This window comes from Trichoderma ghanense (genome assembly GCF_004382785.1).
Source record: "Trichoderma ghanense strain CCMA-1212 chromosome Unknown scaffold_0, whole genome shotgun sequence".
Taxonomy (NCBI): domain Eukaryota; kingdom Fungi; phylum Ascomycota; class Sordariomycetes; order Hypocreales; family Hypocreaceae; genus Trichoderma; species Trichoderma ghanense.
This window is the reverse complement of record NW_027395663.1, coordinates 977,585-996,455: the sequence shown is the minus strand read 5'-3', so window position 1 is coordinate 996,455 and position 18,871 is coordinate 977,585. Positions and strand designations below refer to the sequence as shown.

The following is an 18,871-nucleotide window of genomic DNA, read 5'->3' as shown; positions in this document are numbered from 1 at the left end:
TACCTAGCCGTAGGAATATTGCCCAGGTTCAAGACCTCACATCTTTCCGGGCTCACCTCGTCACTTCACTCGTCAAGGCATCTGCATTTAGAAATACTACGGAAAGTAACAAAGGGCAAATAAAATAAAAAAAAACATACAACAGCCGGTGTTCGCTGGTGGTCACCCACCCAACTACTAATCTGCCGGTTAGTGGCTTATCTATGGGGGAGCGGACGGGACCCCGAGTTTTCCACTACCTATGGTCGTATGTGCTAGTATAGGCCGCGTCTTTGGTCTATAACCTCAACAACAGATACCTCTTAGGGCTTAGCGTACTGAGAAGCCAGTGCTGAAATCTTTACGGCTAAAGAATCTCAGCAGGCTGTGATATCCAACACGCCTTCAAAGCGGGGGAGGTGTTTCAATCTGGACAACCCGAAGCATACGCCGTCAGGCACAGCTGCTTTATCATCTATATGAAAACTCCTCTTCTATCGCTCAAGTCAAGGAGTCATTTTCTCATGTCCCTTTTTTTTTCTCACAAATCGCACGGTGGCAATGGTTTCAATTATCGTTCCAGTCGCCTGTAATAGAGCCTCGCGCCCACTGTTCTGCATTTTTCTCTTGTGCTTTCCGTCCTTATTGTGAAGATTATCAACACATATAGCTGCTCATTTTTTGAAAAAATACCCTTCGGTAAAACCTGAGGTGAGTTCCCCCTGAGGTTGGGCAAAGCTTGTTGCCAAACAGTGACAGAGGCAAAAGCGAATCAAGCCAGGGGTAGCTTACTGAGGAGGTCGCCGACTCTCGGGCATCTCCATATCCTGCCCCTGAATCTGTACGATTAATCAGCACATCAGCACATGCCATTCATGTGAAAGAAACGGCCCCCATCCCCGGCGGGACATCCCGAGATATAGTGTCGTAGCAAGTAACACACAGTTCCAAGTCCCAACGCTTTCGCCCCCTGCTGATCCAAGCTGCAGACGTGAAGTCGAAATAGAGTTTGTGGACACCTCGTCTAGCTCGCGATTAGATGCACCCCCTCCGAACCTGCTTGCAGGAACTTGTCCAGACTCCGCAGGTGGAGAGACCAGATCTTCGTCATGGATCTCGCTCGGAGAGATGGAGAGACCCGTACAGTACGATGAAGCCCTGCCTTGTACCCCAGGTAGTGCATAGCGCATCGTGGGTCGATCCGTCGGCTACCTTATGACTCTGTCGCAAAATTGGGCAGCGACTGCTGCTCTAGGCTCGAGAGTGCTGTAGAGATCAGACGGAGATGATCAACATGCTCTGTGGTATTGTTGTGCGCTTCGTGTATATGAAGAGCTGGAGATGCCGTCTCTTTGCTTCTCTCAGATGCAGTGTTCTGGGAAGCAAGCCATCGTGGAGAACATGTCTCGCATCAAGACACGCGCATTGGATCTGCTTGATCGAGGAGGGCAAGTGTGTGCTTGTGCGACAGTCTTGCTGCAGCATCGTGCGTCAGGACATTTGGTGCATCGACACAGGGCAGTATCCGCATGGAGTCGTACCTTGGGTATGAGCTTGGTTAAGACAGACAGGAGACCCATGGCCTAGCTGTTCGGCAGTTGACAGCGGCTCGCATTAGACCGCACACCCAGTTATACAATAATGCACGTCAGTCGGTGACGTTTGTCATCTTATGCCAGGAGTAGTTCGAGGTAGCTCCGTCCTAAGAGAACATTCGGACTGGGACGTGTATACTAAAAGCTTTAATCAATCAGCTATGCTAATAATATAATTATCAAGATAACTAATATTAAGTTAGTAAAGATAAGAGTTATAATATATATTAATAGAGAGCTTTAGTACCTGTAAATATTATATATAATAATATTTCAGAGTGATACTTGAAATAAATATTTAATATAATATTATATAAATATTATATGATTCTATTTTAATTTAGTGAAAGATGATTAAATAAAATATATATATTAGCATTATAGGAGATTCGTCAGGTAGGTAATGAGAAGTATATTAACTCTTACTTATGGAGAGACTACCGAAAGGGAGCCGAAAGGGAGCCGAAAGGGAGCCGAAAGGCTCTTTATACCTGTTCGAAGGGGGATAAAGGCGGTGTGGAGTCCCTGCACTGCCAGGTACTGGTACTTCCTGGCGGCGGCGCCGTTACAATCCGTAAGATTTTGAGATTGGGCGGAAGATAGAGCAACCGCAGCTTTGGCAAGTTTGAGAGGGACGAGCCTCCCTATTTATACCCACGGTATGAGCCTCATCCTGCCAATGCGTCAGGTGACGAGATAGGGGGCGAAAGTAGTTACACTGCATATGTAGTATCACTGGCTAACTAGCAATAACCCCCGGTATCTTTGTTTTGTTTTGTTTTGCTTTGCTTTTCTTTTCGTCTTTGCAAACAGTTCCCCCCTTCTCTCCCTTTTTATGAAAAGTGATAGTACTAGTACAATTACCAGGATAAAATGCGAATTACCAGGATAAAATGCGAAACCGGTGTGGATGCCACTTAAGTTGCTTGTTTAGCCCACGCGCTTTTTTACGTGACTTTCGGGAGAGCAGGGGGGTCGTCATTGGTCCGCTTGACCGCCCAAAGTCCCCGGGCGTTTTCCCTTAATACCCTCCTCTTTGGATTTCATGTGCCGACAATGAGTCGATATGAACATCTAGTGGTCGTACGGAAATCGTCTCAGTTTGTCAGTAAAGAAGGATACCGATTTGGGTGCTGCTTGAGTAGAAAACTTTGGTAGAAAAACACCGTAGGCCATCGACATGGGAAGCGAGAGAAGATCCGGAAAAGAGCCTGCACATGGATGCTGCCACGTAGTGGTGCTGTAACTTAGCCCAGGGGGGTCGGACAGTTTTCCCCTTTTTTCTCGCGTTTGTGGGGAATAACAAAGATAAACAGATACGCGTGGTCCGGATTACCTGCAGCCGTTTCTCGACCAGGTACCTTCGGGTTATAGCGACAGTTCATAGCCCTAAGAGGTTCATTTCAACGCACCCATATAGTAGGGAAGGCGGACATCGAGTGGGATGTGGCGCGGAGAAGAAGCGACAAAGAATATCCAGAATGTCGATATTCGTGGACATCTATACTGGCTGCTGAGTTATCTAAGAATAATCTTTTGTTGTGTGTTTCTCCGATAGTAGGAAACAATTGGAAACGCATCGGTAGGTAATGACAGTACTGATGGTGGGAAAAAAAAGAAAAAGAAAAAAAAAAAAATCTCAAATCCCGCCGAGTCTACTATGTCTGTACCCCATTTTGTACCCTATGCTTTTTGTAGCTGTGTTCCCAAATGCAAATGATGTGAATGCCGCTCGAGTGTATATATGATGGACGACCGTTTCGTCTCGAGCATACGTCGTATCAGTTGTTGGGCCCAACGTTTCCCAATTCAACGTCGACGTCCGGTTCATTGTCAATGCTGCGCTCGTCTTCGGTTCCACTGACTGGCACACGGATGTATTCTACGAGCGGCTTGGCCGCCTTGTATGCTCTGGGTGTCTGTTAGCAAGCAGTCTTGAATAGAACTGGCAAAGGTGGCAAAGGTGGGACGGCATGACGGACAGGCATAGAAAAGTTAAAACTTGGTATATCAGCATTATCAATCGATGGAACTTTTGAACTGCGTCTTGGCTTTGGCCGTCTTCTTATTGTGCAACTTGGAGGATATAAGGGGTATCCTGAAAGTTGGCGGACTGGAAACGATAGGGATTGCTGGCCATGTTGATATCTGCGGCTCTGATTGTGGTCTGTTTATGCTCTGGTTCAAGCTACTAGGCGACTGTATGTGATTGTTGGCCGATGAGATGGAATAAATGTCAAGGAGACTGGGGAGGAGCCCTTTATACCATGGACGATGGGGAGGAAGAAGACACAGGTCGCTGCTGGTGTGCTGGTGGCCTACAGTATGGCAGCGGTTGAGATATGCCACACCCTGTCTTTGCAAGACGCAGCTTCGAGAAGCCGTCAATCATCCTCTGCTTGCCCGAATGCTCGCTCGTTGCGTTGTGACGTCTCCACACTTCTGTCCCGGTCTCCTCATCATTTAAACAGCACCGGAGCTGCGCACCCTGCGCTGCCACGTTCATGCCAACTGCATGTTTTATGGTGGTGGTCTTGACGGCGGCGTCCCTCCGGCGCCTGAAGCGCCTACGCCGGCGAAAAGATCACTGTTCCTACGCTCATGCTCCCTTACCAACCCACTAGCAAGATTTGTCGGCGACGACAACACAACTTGACGGATGGAAGGCGATCGGCTACTGCCAGAGATCCGTATCCTTCATCATACCGCCACAGCAAAGGGCTCACCGCACATCTATTGACGACGGCCGTTTAGACGAAGGCAAGTCCTTGATAACCAGACTCCTCCCTCCTACTGGATGGTTGTCCGCAGTCATGCCTGGGGGCTTGGCTATGTCATTGCCATCATCCATCTTCGTGCCGCCCCGTCTGTTTTCCTCTCGCGCTCTCGCGCTCTGTATGACGGTCCGACGCTCGCCCTCAACCAATCAAAGAGCCGTTTTGCACCTCTGTCTTGTTCTCTTCCTGCATACGGCTCTAGTCCACCGCTCTTTGCACTGAAGTGATTCGAGAAAACAATGAACTATCGCCCTGACTCGTCCCTCGCCGCCTCATACCGCTCGTTGAAGTCGGTGTCCTATTCCCTTCTTTTTCCCATCTTGGGCGGAGCAGGGCTGTGTGTTCGTTGCCCCCCAGCCTCTTCGTTTGCAGTTCATGTAATGGCTACCTAGGCAGCTGCATGTACACGTAGTTCTGCCCCGTTCCCTTTGAACGAGTTTTCTTTGGCATCGTCTCTGATTGGGTGAATTGCAGAAACTGACCTTATAAAAGATACGGCTCAGACAGGGTCAAAGGGTGTGTCGACACACCACGTAGAGCGAGGCTTCCGTACTACTCGTCAAGGAGAGCAGGAAGACTACGACATGATTTCTCTTCAGCGGTGATTCGTATGCAGGTGGATGAAGTGGTCTGGCTCGCAGCTGCGTAGATGAATCTGACCTTCCGGCAGTAGGAGGTACGCCCAGGGGTGGTTTTTTGGCACTTTGGTGACCTCAAGGAGCTGAAGCCAGGGCTGGCCGTCTCAGAAACCTAGATAGAGTACCGATGAATGGAGAATTTTCCTCACTCACTGTCACTCTTCTTTTGTGAATAGCCGATTTTGGCAGCTAGCAATCTCGAAACCCCTGCTGTCACCGAAATGGCAGTATACATGATGTACATATACGAACGTGAATGTGATAAATAAGTACCTAGCTTGTCCGTCACTCGGTCTGTTGCGCACATTCGACTGCCAGGGGTGTGCAGGCTGCGTTGCAATTGTTGTTGGTCAGCTTAATACCATATATGGGCAAACGCAATAATAATTTCATTTTAACTCATACAAGGCTTGCTCAGAATGCCTTAATCACTGCATAGTCAGCAATTTCCGTGCGGCTCCGTCAAAACGGTGGCCAACGGGCGGTGGAGGAGAGCGGCTGTCCTCATACTCGCTCCGTCTTTCAACTTCGTATGGAGTACTTCGTACGCTCTGTTATCCCATCTTTCGCCATTCCTTGCTTTTTCCCGTTAGTTTTGGGTTTAGTAGCAGGACCGGGATTCAACGAAGAGGGACGGGCCGGAATTAGTGCAAAGAGCTGGTGATAGCTTCAAAGGTAGTAGTACACACACACAAGTACAACCGCTCAGCAAGACAGGCATCATCCTTTCAATGCCGGTGAAAGAAGGGGAAAGAAGGAAAGCCAGAGAAAACTTTTCCGCGTCTGCTTTAGGACATTGGAGGCCTTCCAACCCATGTTTGGATTTCCGCCAAAAGCGGACGCGCATGTAACCCTCCTTCACGCGTGTGGCCCATTTTGAGGCCAGCCAAAGATTCAAGTCTGCCTCGCACCGATAGGACTACGAGTTCACGAATAAGTACCACTATAGAGAGAAGCACGTAGAATACATTCGTGAAATTGATCGACAGCCCCATCTTGATCCGTATTCTCAAATTCACCTCCCTTGTGTTCTGGAACTCTGCTCCCACCCTCCTCGGCTTCAGTGCAAACATCGCGAGTCTGCCACGGCCTGACGCCTTTGATAGTAGCGCGTCGTGGGGCAGGACACCCTCTCAATTTCAGCTCATTTCCAAGTCCGCTCCACCGTTCTCTCGCACTCCTGCCTGAAAGGATTCACCTCTTGCGATGGGGCTCGTCCAGTGGCGTATACGCTTTGTGTTCTCTCCACACGGGAGAAGATGCCGGGACACTCCCCCCAGTCATCTAGCGGAGTCTGGTCTGGCGTTTCCCAAAATTGCACTCCCTTTGGCTGCTCTCGCCGCTCGTCTAGTCTGGACAAGTTTGTGTTGTTGGGAATTCCGGCCAAGTACCTCTTCACGCCCGCCCACACTCACGCCCTCAGGCAATGAGCAGACAGTACGAAGCTTGTGTCAAGGCCCCCCCTGAAGTCTGTTCCTACTCCAAGGGCAATCTTTCAAGGGCTGCCAGCGCCATCCTCCCAGCTCAACTCTGCTCCATACTTGCTGTCATGGCCTATGTAGCTCCTAGGAAGGCAAGCATAGAGGGGGGGGTGTCGGCTACTTGACGTGGGCTGCTTCGTGCGGACTTTACACACCTTCTCCCCTGAGTTTTGGGTGTTCCTCATTGGGTGACGGGCGGTATTTGTCTACTCAGCCGCTCACGCACTAGAGCCTTGCTACGACTCGGTTTGGAGGTTTCAAGAGACGCTTCAAGAGACGCTTCAATACTCATTGTTAAGGTCCATTTGTCATGGGGCTTTGCTGCAGAAAGACAACCAACTCGGCCTTGGGTTTCTCAAATGCAGTTAACTATGCAATTCTCAACCTAGACAACATCGAATGTCCGTCCTCTTGTCATCCTCCAAAGGCACTCTAGACTGACAAGTCTTCGGGATTACCAACACTATCACTATCATAAGCAGAAGACTTCATTACGGTCCAATAACCGACCGGTCGGTAGCACTGAAATCGCATTCAGATCGGATGGCGCACCCACCACGGTCTCTGCCACCCCCGGCCGTCACACGCCCCAAGCGAACCGCCCTCTCCCAGGCAATACAAAGTACGTTGTGGGACGAGGATTTGTTCCCACGCTCTGGTCTGCCAGCCCCAGATGGCGATTGCCAGGCTCGACGCGAAAGAACAGGCTCCAACCAGAGAGCGAGTCGACCCCTGGTCTTTGTTGATAGCCTCAACTGCCGGCGTCCCGTTGAATCTACGCGGGAAGATAGCGGCTCTCCGAAGCCGGTGATGGACGGGAGTCTGTGCCAGTGACAGTCCCACTTTCAAGCTCTGGCAAATCGGTTCTGGCTTCATTGTTGTTTCGAAAGCAAGGGGTAGATGGGAGCCAGGGCGGTACCGGTCGGCCACACATAGTGCCTTTACCTAGAGGTAGACACTGCCAAGGTACACATATCAAAGACGACTACTGAGGCACCAGGTAGACGGCGAGCATTGGTAGGTACATGTACTCGTGTAGACCGGAGATTAGGGAACCTTGATCCCTCCTTACGAGCCCCCGGTTGCGCCACGTTGGGCCCCAGGAAGTGACATTCCGACCGTTGCGAGGATGGCATCGTCAGGTGGGCATACATACAGGAGCCTAGTCGTAATTGATAGGTAAACGTACTCGAGTAAGCATAACGTAAAAGTCTTCTTCGTAAAGGCAGCCTCTCGATGTGCCGGGCCTAATCTGTATTTTGTACTACCCACCATCCTTCTATCCTCCCCCCCCTTTCTTTTGTCCGACCACCCCCATGTTTCATGTTACGGCCGGCCGTCGAGATATCATAGCAAGAGAAATCTCTTGCAATACTCAAGTGCCGTTGCACTCATTCGAGATCCAAGTCCATAGGGTCTTCCACAAACGGATCTACTTCTCCCTCGCTCGAGTTTGTTCGTTCGAAAGGCTTATTCCTGGGGTTTCTCAATCCGGCAATTTGAGAAGTGTATTGCAGCAACTCTAGCAATCTCCTCGATAGCATGCCCGTTAGTACAAACACATTGAAGCAAGACGGACGAGATGGTGGCACAAACCGAGTTGCCCTCTCTTGCTGGGCCAAGACTCTCTCTTGTTGGATCAAGACCTTCTCTTGTTGGACCAAGACCCTCTCTTGCTGGGCCAAGGACCTCTCTTGATTTATGGTGAGCCTACGTAACATGGAAATGATGGTGAAGTATCCTCTCGTGCAATGACTGTCGTTGGTCGGCATTTTCAAGACGCTTGAGCTGCTGAGATCACAACGAAAAAAATGCGGCTGAAACAAGAAGAGACGAGCGGCTTGAAGATAACTCCAACCTGCGGACACTGGGCGTTGCTCGTTTTATATATTCTGGATCTTATGCAGGCATGCATCAAGATGCATGGACTACTTTGTCTCTGCACAAACATCACATGAGGGACCATCACCATGACATCCTGAAGGCGGCGACGCGGCTATCGCATCCACAAAGAGATGCTCAAAGACCAGCGGTAGCGAGCATGGGCCGTCTTCGGCCCCTGGTCACGGTCAGGAAGCAATTCGAAGGACTTGCCGGCTGCCGACCCAACAGTTTTCTCCTTCTAAGCCTATGGCCTTTGGCCTCGATTTCCTATGTCGCCATCTCTCGCCCGGATACCGGGGGGGGGGGGGGGGCCGGGGGGCAGCTTCTTCTTGCCCACTTCCTGCAGGTGAAATGACCGGCTCCAAGCCCCTAGGACGATAAGAAAGACATGGATAATACATCCAGGCTCCGTGAGCTTACAAAGGCAAGTTCCTGACGAGAGATTCATTAGGTCGACGTGTCACTCTAAGCAGCGGTTGCTGTGGAGACGCACTTCCTGAGCCTAAAGATATATCATGTAAGAGAAGGCCTCAAAGTAGGTCGGCCGGATGCCACCTTCATATTTTCCACAGAATCTTGACCGACAATCCTGTATTGATCTCTCCGTCCGTAACTGGAGAGATAAGGCGGTATGGTGTGAGGTGGGACTTGGATGGAAGAGCTGCGAATCATGCGGCTTGTTTTGGACGCAATGCAAGAGTCATAGACTCAACTCAACTGTCAGTTCAGCGTAAGGAAGCTATCCAGACAGCCTTCCAAAGACGGGAGAAGTCTTGACTTGGTAACGGGATTCCCCAGTATCCACAGACAAGGGGAATCGGTAGCCAGAGATGCTTGTGTTGCCCATTGACACCACGCGAGTCCCGTTAGTAGCACCACCACTATCCCAATCCATGAAGAAGAGCCATAGAGAAAAAGGAAAGGCAGAATATAAGAGAGAGAGAGAGAGAGATGGAAAAAAAAAAAAAAGAAAAAAAGAAAAAAAAAAGGGCAGAGAAACTAGGGGAGAAGAGAAAGAAAAAAAAAGAAAATGGAGGGGACGGGTCAGTGGCGCCAGGGCGAAGGGCGGAAGGGTGAAAAGACGGAAGAAAGAAAAAAGCAAAGAAGGGGAAAGATAACCAGAGAAAAATATGAGACAAAAGAAAGAAAATGGGGACCATGATGCCGAAACCACCTACAAACACCTCTCAGGGAAAACAATGTTCGGACGCCTTTCCTGCTGCCTCGCCGTTTCTGCCTTGTCTGCCTCGCCGACCGGTGTTGGTCGTCCGCGGCGGCCCAGGTGGGAGGCCCGCGAGGCTGAATAACAATTGAATTTGTTTCAGTCCAGCAAGATGCCCCAAATTCTTCACTGTTCCACATCAGAACCACTGCAAAAAAGGTGGTTAATTCCTATGTAATTCAGTTTGAAGGCGAGCACTACTCTTCAGAGCAGAAGGGGGGTGGTGGTGACTTCTTGATATGGCATCCACCACAGCGTCGCCATTAGGACCAACTCGCTACAAGCCACTCACATTTCCAAGTCTTTGCAACTCGTCTCCCCTCTGAAAATTCGACCGTCAGCAGAAACACACAAGAAATCGTCCAAACAATGTATTGTTCATATTCTATCCTTGCCAGGCTTCGCTCAGAAAGGGCGCTTAACCTGCTGTAATGAATGTGCGCCGGAGTAGATGCCACTATAGGCCAGAGTATTCTTCCTCAATCTCTTCGCTCTCCTGTTCCGCTTTTGCTCGTGAATGGCGCCGAAGACGTCGTTTGCCCGCTGAAGAATTCGCAGAAGATATACGATGCGTGAGTGCTGCTGCTACTCTATCTTTCTCACACAGCGTGCTAACAGTTTGCGAAGCTGGGGCTCTGCGGATAAGCAGGATTCGTTGTCTTTCTGTCGACTTGACGATCTGGAACCCCGAGCAAATATCAGGTTTATTATCACAGGTCTCTAATCTCTCTTTTCTTTGAGAAGGATATCTTGACGGGATTGCCTTTCTCCGATTAGATCTAGTAATGTTAAAAAAGTCCCATCGAATTCGATCACACCGAAGAAGAACCCATATCTTGTAAACTCGCAGTCAATTCCGGAGCTTTCTAAAAGTACGTTAGGCTATATTGTTCTTTAAATCTGTTCTTGGGCTCATGTAATAATATCAACGCAACACAGAATCCCTCATTGTGCCATGCCATCCTCCCTGTTTAGAAGAACTTGGACGTCAACCCCCCCACAATCATATTCCGCTTCTGCCTCCCAATAAACTTGTTCACATCATCCGCCCACCCCTCCGACTGCTCCTGCAGCGTATTCATCGTGTCCCCCATGAGATTCAGCTTCTCCGTCCTCTCGTTCAGCTGCCGCGTCAAGTAATCGCCCCAGCCCTCCTGCGACGAGGACCCGCCGGCGGAAGAGGTGCTGCTCACGGCCCGCTGCTCCGCGGCGGCGGCCTCCATCATCCTCTTGCTGGGCGGCCTGTTAGGGCCTCCGACCAGGAGATCGAGGTCCAGCGGCGATACGTGCTGTGTTCCGCTGATCCACTGCAGGTTGGAGATGGTGGGACGAGGCGGGATGTCGATCTTGGGGTTGATCAGACGATCCGGGGATTGCTGCAGCTCCTTGCCCGTGCCCCAGACATGCACGACTGCCATCTCTGCGGGCCCGGCCCAGGCAAAGATGTCGCCGGTTTGTGTCACAATGGTCGCTGTGCTACGCGTGCGGTCCACCATCGGGAGCTTAGCACTGCCCAGATCTCGCATGCCCGGGATGCTATAAGCCCTAGCCGTTCCATCCCGAAAGGCGGCAACAATGGCGTAACCCTGCAGCTCGAGTTCTGCTACGCATGCCGAGTCACACAGTACATCGTCAAACTCTTTGGAGGCACCCTTTGAGTGGGCAGGCTTGAGTATCCTTATTTCCTTCTCGGTGACTGTATTTGTGGTTAGCTGACTGTCTTTCGAGAAATGAGGAAAGGGAAAGAGGCTTGCCTGCAACGAGAGCGCCATTCACTTGACGCCCCTCTCGCAGCCCAGCCACAATCTGCCCGGTGGCCAGCGCAGGTTTGCCAGTATCGGCTTGGATTGGATTCAAAGACACGACTCTACCGTCGAATGCCACCATTCCTGCCACTTCAGCCGTGTACGACCCGCCTGCTCCGGGCAACAACTTCATGGTGATGACTTTGCCCAGGTTGGTCCCCACGAAGCAGCATATTGATGAGTATTTATCGTCGTCCAGCGTCATGACGCCAAACTCCATCACCACGGGCCACTCTTTCAGGGGCGCTGAGCTGGATCTGGAGTGACCCTTGAGGAACCCCTTTCGGTTCTCGGGCTTTGCGAAATCTGTCATGGGGGCTTGGAAGATGATCTTTGGGCCGCGGAGGTCGATCATCGTCAGGAACCCGAGCTCTGAGCCAACCGCGACGAAGCCGACGTTGGATATCCGCACGGCGGTGATGGGGCCCTGCATCATCTCGTAGAGGACAAACGGCTGCAGCCCTTCCTTGAGGTTTGGTTCTGCCCTGGAGCTGATATCAGAGAGGCCCATGGGGTTTGGATCAAGCTGTTTAGGCTGGTTCTTGCCGTAAAATGGATTCACGCCCCAGCGGAAGACCACGGCCTCCCCGGTTTTCGTCCCGGCGACAAACTCGCCCGTCGTCCCGGCCATGCTCATCGCCGTCACCTCTACATCGTCATAGCGATCCAAAGCCCGTGCCATGTCGACCTGCAGCTGGACCTCATTTTCAATCTGATCGGCGTGCCCAGAGTCCCAGAGTCTAATAATGCTGTCTGCATGCGCCGTCTGGATGATTGTGCGGTCTTCAAATCTCTTCCTGGGTCTCACTCCAGCTGCTCCGCCCTTCAAGAGCGGTTCCCCTTGGTCTCTCTTCTCCACCATGGACAGCCACCTAGGCCGGTCGACGCTCGATACGTTGAATTTTGTGACGAAGGGGTGTACGAAAAAGGTTGATGGGTGGAGTTGGTTGGTAGGGCTGATTGGGTATCCAGACGGAAAGCTGAGTGTAATCAGCTCTCCAGATGTTAATAGCACAAGCACGGCAATGGGATCTTGTGCGCCCCCAAAGTAAGGAGAATCTCTCGGAAACAGCAAGAAATCAACCGCCTGGGCTCCGGGCGGCAGATTTAGCGGAATGTGTCGCTTCCCGCGGAAGTGGTTCTCCAAGCCCTGCCAGGTGGAGGTGGCGTATATCGGCGTTATTCCCAGCTCGATGAACGTCAAGCTCTTGGGCGACGCATCGGGAGCCTGGCCGCCAGCAATCAGCAGGCCGGTGTCGTCGCAGTTTTGCTTGCAGCACCAGGCTATCTTGACGTATGGATCTGAATATGCCGTGGTCGGCGCGCTGGGGGTCGCATGCTGGATTCCCATTTCGGTGAGAGTCCTTGCCATGACGACCTTTGCTTCTTTGGGATCCCAGAAGACCAGGCTTCCGTCGTCGTGCGCAGTGAGGACAAACGTGCCTGACGGATGCCACAGGGCGTGAGTCAGCCGAGGCCGACGCACCGAATCCATGCCGACGCTGTTTCCTCCCGGCGCCCCGGCTGGAAGAACATATTCGAGGAACTGCTGCGGCTGGTTCTGCTTGAACGAGTAAATCACAGCACCGTGGCTGTACCCAATCAGGAGCTTGCCGGCGTCTCGGGGATGCATCGACAGGGTGACCAGGGTAACAGTGTGCTGCACCGGATCCCTCGCCTTCCAAAAGTTGGGCAGCCGAAATGCCCGCGCCAGCCCGTGGCGGTCGAGGTCGTAGGCCACAATGTCCCCGTTGTGCATCCCGATAAAGGCCCAGTCGAGCATGGGATCCGTCACCATGGCGCTGACGGGGCCGCCAATGACCTGCGCGGCCACGCGCTCCCCGGTGTCGAGGTCCCAGAGCCCGAGCTCATTGTTGCGGTCGAGGCTGACGAGGCGGTTGGCGCTGAACTGGACGCTCTTGAACGAGGTGCGGCGCGGCGGCTCAAACGTCTTCTGGACGCGCTGCTGGCCGAAGACGTAGATCTTGCCGGCGCCGAACTTGCTCTCGGCGGTTCCGATGGCGAGCAGCGACTGCACCGGGTCGTAGGCAAAGCAGCTGTGCGCGTCGCGTGGTTAGTACATCATATGTAGTAGCTGTAGTCTGCCTCGTCCACCAAACCGCCAACCCGCGACATCGTCGTCGTCGTCGTTCGTTCAGCTCTTTCGCCCTCCCGCGTTCGGCGGGGCCCAGTTGCGTCATAGCCCACATCTGACAGCACGCAGTCAAGGAGAGCTCACCTTATCTGAGAGTTGAGGCCGTATCGCGCGTGGTCGTCGGGCGCAAACAGCTCCGGCCGGATGCTGCCCGACAGGTCGTTCTGGATGCCTGCCTGCTTGCTTCGCAGAAAGCTCGCCATGGTGGGTGTGGCTGGAGAGGGGGTGGAAGGGGAGAGGAGCGAACAGCGAGCATAAGGGGTTCAGGTAAAGTTGCTTGGAATGGCTGGAACTCTTCTTGCCTGTTAGACGACAAGCTCAGCAACGACGCGGGATCCATAGCGGGGTTCTTGGCAGGTCATGGATAGGTCAGGCGTGCTGAATCACTGTGATGGTTTTCATGGCAGGAATATTGCCGTGCCATTTTATGGCTTGTCGGTCGGCAACCCCTAGAGCCAAGTAGCCGTCACAGCAAGCCGTTTTCTCCTTCTGCTTGCGTGACAGAAATGCGTCTGTTCTGGTTATCAATCCAGGTCTCGTCCAAGTGCTTCTGTTTGTTCCATATCGCACACACAACACCCTTGACTCATGCCTGCAACTCACTCGGCCTCAGTCCACAACACACATCACTTCTACGCAGCTTCACAAGGTCAAAATCAACGCGCGTCGATTACCTGGGTAGGCTATCTGGGCTTTTTTTTATGGTAGCAAATATAACCTCCACCGCCATCTCCCGCCAATCCGGTCGCCCCTTTTGTTCATTTTCATGTCCGTATCGTAAGATAAAAAGCAAACCCGTTTCTCCTCCCATTACCGCCAGCCAAAACCAGTAGCCGCTGATTCCTCCAACACTCACGGAGAACCATACTGTCGCCTCATTCCACCACTATTCCAGCTTAGATGTACCACATGGTGCCTCTAAAGAACTCTCTCTGTCTCATCTCTCCGTCAATGGGAGTGTTATTCTCCGGTTTCCCGCCAAGCTGGAGAAGAGACGGAGCATCGCTGCCCCGTTGCGGAACGCTCATCGACTCGCCCTTGGCAACCTTGTCGCGGATCATCTCGTGACCCTTTGCGCCAGCGCGGAATCCCTCGCTCGTCGCAATGTTCTCGTGGGCCCGGGCACGGCTGCCGGCCAGATGAGCGTAATAGACGGCCGGGTGAAGAGACACCGGCGTCGTCGATCGCGCGTATGCGTAGCACTGGTGATAAATCATCCTCTGCAACTCGTTGACGGGTATGTTCATCTCGTCAATAAGCACGTGGTAATGGACTGGCCGGGCCGTGCCCTGGATCGCCACGTGCGAGTTGAGATAGAAGTCATACATGAATGGGTGTGTGACTTCCTTTTCCACCAAAGTTCCGGGCAAGGCGTTTCCATTACGGTCGCCCTTCTCTGGGAAGAAGCGGATGTGGTGACGCTTCGTCGCCACAATCACCGTAAACTTGGGCAGCTGTTGGCTGGGAGCCGCCTGCTTGAAGTAACCTTTTATCTCCTTAATCTCCTGCTCAATGACATGAGCAAACTGCCCCTCTGCGACTCCATCACGGAAGTAAATGACGTGCTTGGGGAACTGGCGGTCGTGCCCATTCATCCAAACCTTGCAAAGGTGGCCGAACAGAGTATGGACGTTGGCGTGGCTGAGCATTTCCACCCGGTAGCCATTCGTCTCGACCATGGCGGCGTATTTGGTTGCGTCTCGGTCCACGGACATCGTCATGGCCGCCACAGAGGGAGACGGGCCGCCCGGAGCCGCGTGGGAAATGTCGACGCCCACAATCATGGTAGGCCGGTCCTTGGGGAAGTAGGTCCCCTGCAACTTCCATGGAGGGTTTGTGCGAGACGTCGATCCGCCGAGCTTGGCATTGACCTTCATGCACACGTTGGAGTGATATTGGCCGTTGTTGGACGCAACGGAGGCACCATTCACAACCTGGGTCAGGACGCCAAAGCGGCAGTCAGCAGACTTCTTCAGCCGCTCGTAGTGAGGGCTGTTCTTGTGCTGGACAACGACAAAGATGAGCTGCGTATATCCTCTCTCGCGCGTGATCTGGTTGTGCGCATGGGCGAGTGCTTGAGCAACATTGTTCTTGAGGTGGCCCGGCACGTTGATCAACAGAGGGTCGCTCTTGCAAATGCCTCCGTGTCCCATGAAGGTCGTCTTGAACGTGCGCGCAAACTGCTGAAGCTGAGAGAACTGGACACAGTCGTCCATGACAATGAAGCCCCAGTTGGTCAAAGGTGCAATGTTCGGCTTGAAAAACTTCTTGCCACGCAAATCCCAGCGGCCAGAGTACTTTGGGTCAGCCGAACCCTGGGCAAAGTTCACCAGAGGGGGGTTCAAGACCCTGGCCTCTGTCTTGGCGAACTGCTCTTGCAGTTCCACTCCATAGAACTTGAGATAGGGATCCTGCTGCAAGCGAAGATCTCCAATGTTCTTCATGATATCGCCCTTGCGAACATTGGGGCGGGTAACAGCAATCTTGATCATGGCTGCGGTCTGTTCGGGGTTCAGCTTGAAGGCGTATCGCTGCATCGGTTCGACAAATGCGAACTCCATGGGGATGTGTCCGTTCTTTCCCGTCGCGATGAGAGGCAGAAAAGGAAACTTCAAGGTCGCGTTGTACTTCTCCCGGTAGTAGTCGGCCACCGAGATCTCACGGCCATTGTAGTCAAACTTGACCGTCACAGCGTTGGCCCCGCCCTGCGGTCCATACTTCTGGTCAAAAGCAAAGTCCATCACCGTGTAGACCTTTTCGGCCAGCTTGGGGTCGCGGTTCATGTGTCTGATGGTGAACTTGAGCTTGCGCATCTTGCGGAGTTGTTTGAAGGCATCCGAGGACTGCCACTCTCCCTTGGCATTTCGAACCGGGTTGAATATCTTCGTAGTGGCAACTTCCTCTCTCTGATATCGCCTGTCAAGAGTGCGGAGAAAGCTCATCATGTACTGGTCCATGGTCTGCCGACCCGTCCAAAAGCAGGTGTTGGTAACATCTGCGTTCAGAGCGAGACCGATGCCTCCCTTGGAGAGATTGTTAGACAGTCGAAGAGAAGCGTAAGTCCCCTTGTGCACGGTGATTACCCCATCTCTGAGGAGAGGAGTTCCGGCTTCGTTCTTTTTGTAAAAGTTCCGTTTGATGGCCAATAGATTCTCAGACGGCCACTGGCGAATGAGGTGGTCCATGAAGTTGAGTGCTTCCTGGACGCTGTTGTTGAATTGCATCTTTCTTTCCAGATAACCCCGGAGAGCGCCCATCTGAATCTCCGTAGTCTTGCGAAGCATGACGTAGAATTTGTTGGGCCGCCCGGAACGTCCAGGAGGCTTGCCGTCGTCCAAGTCGACCGTGACTCGAATCTCACCGCGGTCGACCAAGGAAGGAGACCAGGCCAACCGGGATCCGTCCATGATCCACATCGGATAGTTGTACGAAGCGAGTGCGTTCTTAAGGTTGGCATGAGCCCAAATCTTCTTCAAGACAGGGCCGCGCTTGTCAGGTTCGGGCGAGAGAATGACCTATCCAAGTGTACGTTAGTGAAGAGGCATTCCGGCTGTAGGAATCAAGTGCAACTCACGTCGTATTGGTAAATTCTCTTGCTAAAGTCAAACTTGGTCATTCGAAGTTGATTGACTTCAACAATCTCAGGGCGGCCTTCAGAGTTCAGGTTCTTGCCGCGAACTGCAAACACATCTTTCTGGTCCTCGTTGTCAAGAAAGGCATCAGCGGGCAATTCCATACGAGTGTTACCCTTTCGATCCTTGCTCTCGGGCTTCGCGGGATCAAAACCCATGCTGGGAGCCCAGCCAGGTCTCGAACCGCCGGACTGCGAGCCTTGCGCTGGTGAGCCTTGTCTCGGAGGGCCCTGTGCTGGAGAAGCACCACGGCTTCTTGCAGAACCTGCCACCGAGGGTCCGCGAGAGGGGTGAGGGCTGCCTTGTCCAGGCGTGCCGTACCCTGAGGCGGCAGGAGAGCGACCTCTCTCAGACATATTGAGAACTGCAAGGACCCGAGTCAGTGAATGTAGTGGACAGAAATGACTGGAAAACGTGTAGTGCCTCGTAGAAGCGTCTCAAGCCTCGACTTAAGCTGACAGCTCAAGGGAGAAAGGTCGAGTTTGAGAAAACAAAAGGAGAATATGAAATAGCCGACTTACCTCTGACTTTTGTTGTAGTCGAGAGATTCTCCGTGGAGACGAGATCTCAGTGAATGTGGTCTGTTCCGTGTCAGGTAACTTGCAAAGCAATGTACGATGTAGGAAATGGAGTTGCGAGGTTCGAAGAGGGAAGGATTTTGTGGGAGACATACCCGATGATGTCGATAATCGTAACCAGGCGTTGCTGGAAACGGCCCTGTGTAGAGCTGGGAAGAGTATGCGTAGACGAATCTCGATGGTGAGGCAGTATCTGCGCAACGAGTCTGGGCGAGGTCAGAACAACGCTCCAGAATGTGACGTGACGAAGGCAGAGGAAGCTGAAATAAATATACAAGAGCTAGGAATTGAAGGAGGAGATGCTGTAGGAGTCTGCTAGAATGTAGACTGAGGTGCTGAAGGCGTCGAAAGCAGAGGCGAGGAGTTGTAGAAGGGGTAGAAATCAATGAAGGCCACTCACCGAAGTTGACGATCGAGAAAGCCTCCGCAGGCGCGGCACAAGGAAGTGCTCAAGGCCAGAAGAAGTTGAAGAGGAAGCTCTCCCAAGCAGAGAGAAGAGGGCGTGCGGTGCAGGGAGGCTGCGTGTGTGTGGTGGAAGAGGAAAGAAAGAAGAGAGGAGGAAGAGGAGGAAGGGAAGCCGTTATATAGGCGCAGGTGGCCTCAGGCAGCTGGCAGAGGAGGAGAGATCCGTGATGCAGAGCACGTGGGCAACAGCTGCCAAACACTGTCAGATCAAAAGCAGCAGTTACTGCTGCATCACGGTGAAGAGCAGCGACGCGGGCGGTGTCTGTCGGTCTGTGCAGCAGCTGGCGGAAGGAAGCATCTGCGAGCTGCGGAGGAGTGAAGCAAGCAGACGCCGCCACGCAGCTCGGCGGGCCCTCAACTTGTGCAATGGAGGACAAGTTGCGCGATGTGGCCGTGTGAGAAGCAAAAATCATGTAGTAGTATCTTAGTAGTATTAGGAGAGAGGAAAGTATCTAGGTAGTAGGGAGTCTTGTCTCGATACGTGTATGGTGTCATTGATTTCTGCCACGACACCGCCCTTTTGGTGCAGATGACTGCGGTTGGGCGCATCCAGATGCTTTGCTGTAGCTGCAAAGCGGCTTCGTGCTGCTGCCAGCCTGACTGAGTGAATAAATTCGGACAGAAGCAGCTTGATGGGCCAGAGGCTTGATCTCAAACTGT

At 52.5% G+C, this 18,871-nt stretch overlaps 3 protein-coding genes across 3 annotated transcripts; all 3 read right to left on the bottom strand.

The window, feature by feature from the left end:
* Nucleotides 1-10,547: 10,547 nt before the first annotated feature.
* On the bottom strand, nt 10,548-13,792 carry CCMA1212_000350 (uncharacterized protein; the record flags this gene model as incomplete). Its single annotated transcript, XM_073697821.1, has 4 exons — nt 10,548-11,272; nt 11,358-13,438; nt 13,621-13,712; nt 13,784-13,792. 4 exons carry the CDS (start codon nt 13,790-13,792, stop codon nt 10,548-10,550), a joined length of 2,907 nt encoding a protein of 968 aa, XP_073562950.1.
* A 640-nt stretch (nt 13,793-14,432) lies between these two features.
* CCMA1212_000349 (Protein argonaute) lies at nt 14,433-17,524 on the bottom strand (the record flags this gene model as incomplete). Its single annotated transcript, XM_073697820.1, has 2 exons — nt 14,433-17,051; nt 17,111-17,524. 2 exons carry the CDS (start codon nt 17,522-17,524, stop codon nt 14,433-14,435), a joined length of 3,033 nt encoding a protein of 1,010 aa, XP_073563547.1.
* Nucleotides 17,525-18,195: 671 nt separating this feature from the next.
* Nucleotides 18,196-18,624, bottom strand: CCMA1212_000348 (uncharacterized protein; the record flags this gene model as incomplete). The annotated part of the gene is made up of 1 exon (XM_073697819.1): nt 18,196-18,624. One exon carries the CDS (start codon nt 18,622-18,624, stop codon nt 18,196-18,198), a length of 429 nt encoding a protein of 142 aa, XP_073563548.1.
* Nucleotides 18,625-18,871: the final 247 nt, after the last annotated feature.